Below are 3968 nucleotides of genomic sequence, written 5' to 3'. Positions count from 1 at the left end.
TCTTCAACACATATACAATGCCAGAACAAAGAACAAGAAACAAATCAAGTACTACATAACCCTATACATGTTATGAAGGAGAGAACGAACTATATTTCTTTTGGAATTTATGCAACAGCATGAACCCATCATTAAAGGACACATATGGGACATCGATGACAAGAGGGGCTGGGCAGATCGGTGCTTACCAGGATGAGAAAGAAAGGCACCCCACTCCAACCCAGCCACGATAAATGGGGGATTGAGGTAGTCGGCCAGCAGCTTCACCACGTCGGACCACCACTGCAACAGGCGGATCTTGCGCGCAACCCCTAGCGGCACCTACAATGCCCGTGATGCCGGTGGTCCAGCCAGGACCTAGGGGGTTCCTTCAATGTTATCACACTACTGAAACGAAGACCTAAGTGCTAGCTTTCGTGCAATTTTTTTTTGGAACCCCCAGCATGGCCTACCTTGTGAGCCTCCAACCAACGGAATGCGGGATGTTCAAAATCCCGTTTGATCTCACCCAATGAAGCCGGCTCAGTCGTCGATCCCATCAGCGCCCTCAACTTTTCCAGAGCCAGCTACATCCTGCATCATAGGAGCAACATGTGTCAAGTCCTGAAATAATAAGATTGTACATCTGTATATCTATACAAAATAATATCTGTACATTAGTGCGACCCTTAATGTATATATTAGATTTTTTGCCATTAAAGTTACTAAATTTAATGAAATATAAAGTTTTACATCATTTGAAGAGGAGAAAAAAAGATACCATATAAAAATATGTAGATGAAGGGATTATGAAAATGTTTAGTTCTGCAGCATGAAATATAGAGAAAGCACAAAAACAAAAAAAAAACAGAGCAAATAGAGAAAAGAGAATAGAATTATTGAAGATTTATTAGCAATAGAATAAATACAACACACTTTCTAATTAATTATTTTTAGAATTAGAGGCTCAACAATCAATAATTATATACAGGAAAATAGAAACTCAACTATTCTTAACTTTCTTATTTTTTTTTAAATAAATCTAACTTCACTTATCTCTACAAATACCGCTTGAATGACGTGTTTTGATTGGTTGAATAATTTCTGTCATTTTATAAAGAACAAAATTGTGAAGCTCAAAAAATTAACACTTACGAATATTAATCCTACTTACATTACATAATAACCTAATATGTAATGCTATATATATACTTTCTTAATGATATTGATTCACTTTCCTACAATTCAAACGAATTTCACCATGATTCCCAGTGAGTGGCTTTATATTTCCCATCTTAACCATAGATTTAGCAAAGTCCTTATAAAATCCTTCACCATCATAGCTATATTTCTTGACCAATCCATCCGTGGAGTCACTATTTAACAATTCTTGATCAGAATGCAAAAGCCCTTTCTTGTGAACCAAGTCACTATAGTAGGCAGCGTCAAACCTCGCGGCCGAGGCGGCGTCCAATGGGGCAAGAGTATTAGGGTTTCCACCATTTCTAGGGCAAATGTACTTGAGCTTCTTTGCAAATGTAGGGTTGATGTTGGTATCGTTGTAGATATGGTCCTTGAAGAAGAAACAACGTGCAAAACCAATGGTGTGGGCACCGGAGAGAACCACAAGGTCCTTCTCATTTAGGCCATGGTTCTTGAAGTTTGAAATGAGTTGAGAGATGCTAAAAAATGGTGCTGGAAGGTTGTTGTTTGCATCATCACGGCTTGCTGTGGTTGAGTCTCTTCTACCAAGTCTCACCTTCCATCTTGGTCCTCCTAACTGCAAGTTTTGCAAGCACATCATAATTGTTACTAATATCTATACTTTAATTTATTTATATCATATAGGTTCAGAAATAAAAACTCATGTTCTTTTTTATGGAAAAAAAAAAAAAGCCATGCTATTATATCATCAAAGTTGTGTCTTTTTTTATGTTATCGTTATTTCTGATTAAATTTTTTCTCATTGTCTTTCCATATCCAACAGCTCAATAATTAATTTATTGTAGATTTAAATTTTATTTAAAGTGTGCATATAAAAAAATCAAACAATTAATATTTATTTAAATAGATAAATGAATTAATTATATACCTAGGATTTGTTTGTATATACATTCTATTAAATTTATATATAGAATTTTTTTATTAGATTGAATTTATTTTTTATTTCAAATTTTACTAAGAAATTTTTGTAGTGAGACACAATCTATATACCGTGGAATTTATTTTATTAAAATTTGAAGAGTTTTGTTTTTTGTAGTACAAAATAGTAGAAAAATTTTTTGGATTAGTAATTCTTAATAATTTTGTTATTATTTAACTAGTATAAATACTAAATTATTTTTAACAAATAAATTTTATTAATTTATATATAAATATTGAAAAATATGAGTACAAATTATATTAATTCATGTATGAAATTTTTGATAAATATAAATATAAACTATATATTATTTATATACAAAATTTTTGTAAATATGAGTGTAAATTATTACTGATTAAAAATAATAATATTTATTGATTATATAATATTAAATAGAGAGAAAATCTAGAAATCAGTATTTTTTTTGAAATTCAGCCAACACTTAACCATCAAAAAGAAAATGATTAATCCTACATCATTAAAAATATTGATGGCTAATTGATCATCACAAATTCTGGTGCCCCTAACACTTCTCTTAAATAGAAATGTATATTTATTACCGTAACAACAGAATCTCTAGCAGCAACGGCTAAGATGTCAGCGCAAGAAACAACTGGTTTTCCACAAGCTTTGTCCACTGCCTCCTTTATTTCGTCCACCACTTCAAATCCTCGAACAGAGTTTTTATTAGAAGATGCATTTTTTTCACTGTCAATGGTGGATGTGGGGTCTAGAAGAATTGAACCATCACAACCCTGAAATCATATATGTCAACAGAAATTCAGATATATAAATGCATGCGCGAATAGAAAATGCAAAACTCATATTCATTCTATGATAGATTATAGAAAATATGATGATTAGTGTTCCTAATTTAATTACTTATCCAAAACACATAGAAAGATACCAAAAACCTTACATTAACAAAGCAATCATGGAAGTGCAAGCGTAACAAAGAAGCACCCATACGTGGCTCTCTTTGAACAGCATTCTCCACCACTCTTCGTATGGTGCTCAAAGCCTGAGGGCATGAATGGCCATAGTAATTTGGTGATAATAATGATGCTGATGACAAAGATGTTGTAGCAAGAGCTGCAAACATCATAGCTTGGAGAAAAACAAAGAAATTACCATGCAATAAATCCATTTAATTAATATACAATATAAATACTATAACCGATGATTAATTAGTAGTGAATATATTTAGGTAGATTAAACTTATGATAGCTAGAGACAATTGAGGTTACGATGAGAATTTAGTTGGGTTGCTAGAGTTAATTAGTTCAAAGTATTTATAAAAAAGTAATTGTAATCCTAGTGATTATTGATGGACTTAGCTTGGCCATGGAAATGACCATTTCGCCTGAAGAAATTTTCTTCATGCGTATTAATTAATTAGGTAATTAGCATTTAACTTGCTAGAATTGATCATTTGTGTGAGAAATCTGGAAAAGTATTCGTCCTTAGTTTGATCAGGTCTATGGGGTCCGAGTTGTTAATTAGAGAAAAGTCAACCACAATAAACTAAGAAAAATAACAGCATAAATTTGGGTTTTATGTACAAGAGTAATGAAAAGAATTTATTTATTTGGCATGGATAAGGTATTTTTCTATGAAAATATTATCAATTTCAGTTATGGTCTCATAAAATTAAAATTTACTTTAGATCTAAATATTTTTTAAAAAAATATAAAAAATTAACTTTTAATTGATCAATATTAATTAATTTTTATTTTTAAATTTTTATATTTTTTAAATTTAGGATTTTAAATTTAAAATTCAAAATATAAGGATAAAAAATTATGAATTAGAGTCTAAAATTTAAGATAAACAGAATAATTTAAAA

At 31.0% G+C, this 3968-nt stretch overlaps 1 protein-coding gene across 1 annotated transcript; it reads right to left on the bottom strand.

Moving 5' to 3' along the window:
• Window positions 1-1054: 1054 nt before the first annotated feature.
• LOC130961701 (peroxidase P7-like) lies at window positions 1055-3327 on the bottom strand. Its single transcript, XM_057887683.1, has 3 exons — window positions 3042-3327; window positions 2683-2877; window positions 1055-1759 (listed from the first exon to the last, which is right to left on the bottom strand). Exons 1-3 carry the CDS (start codon window positions 3267-3269, stop codon window positions 1196-1198), a joined length of 987 nt encoding a protein of 328 aa, XP_057743666.1. The 5' UTR covers window positions 3270-3327; the 3' UTR covers window positions 1055-1195.
• Window positions 3328-3968: the final 641 nt, after the last annotated feature.

This window comes from Arachis stenosperma, chromosome 2, assembly GCF_014773155.1.
Source record: "Arachis stenosperma cultivar V10309 chromosome 2, arast.V10309.gnm1.PFL2, whole genome shotgun sequence".
Classification (NCBI taxonomy): domain Eukaryota; kingdom Viridiplantae; phylum Streptophyta; class Magnoliopsida; order Fabales; family Fabaceae; genus Arachis; species Arachis stenosperma.
The sequence above is the reverse complement of the archived record's forward strand: the minus strand, read 5'-3'. Positions and strand labels throughout refer to the sequence as shown.

Bases quoted from the DNA above. Each gene is read 5' to 3' on its own strand.
- LOC130961701 (XM_057887683.1), bottom strand. From the start codon at position 3,269: ATGGATTTATTGCATGGTAATTTCTTTGTTTTTCTCCAAGCTATGATG. The intron at 2,878-3,041 runs GTAAGGTTTTTG...ATATGATTTCAG, and splicing joins TCCATGATTGCTTTGTTAAT to GGTTGTGATGGTTCAATTCT. The intron at 1,760-2,682 runs GTAATAAATATA...CAAAACTTGCAG, and splicing joins CTAGAGATTCTGTTGTTACG to TTAGGAGGACCAAGATGGAA.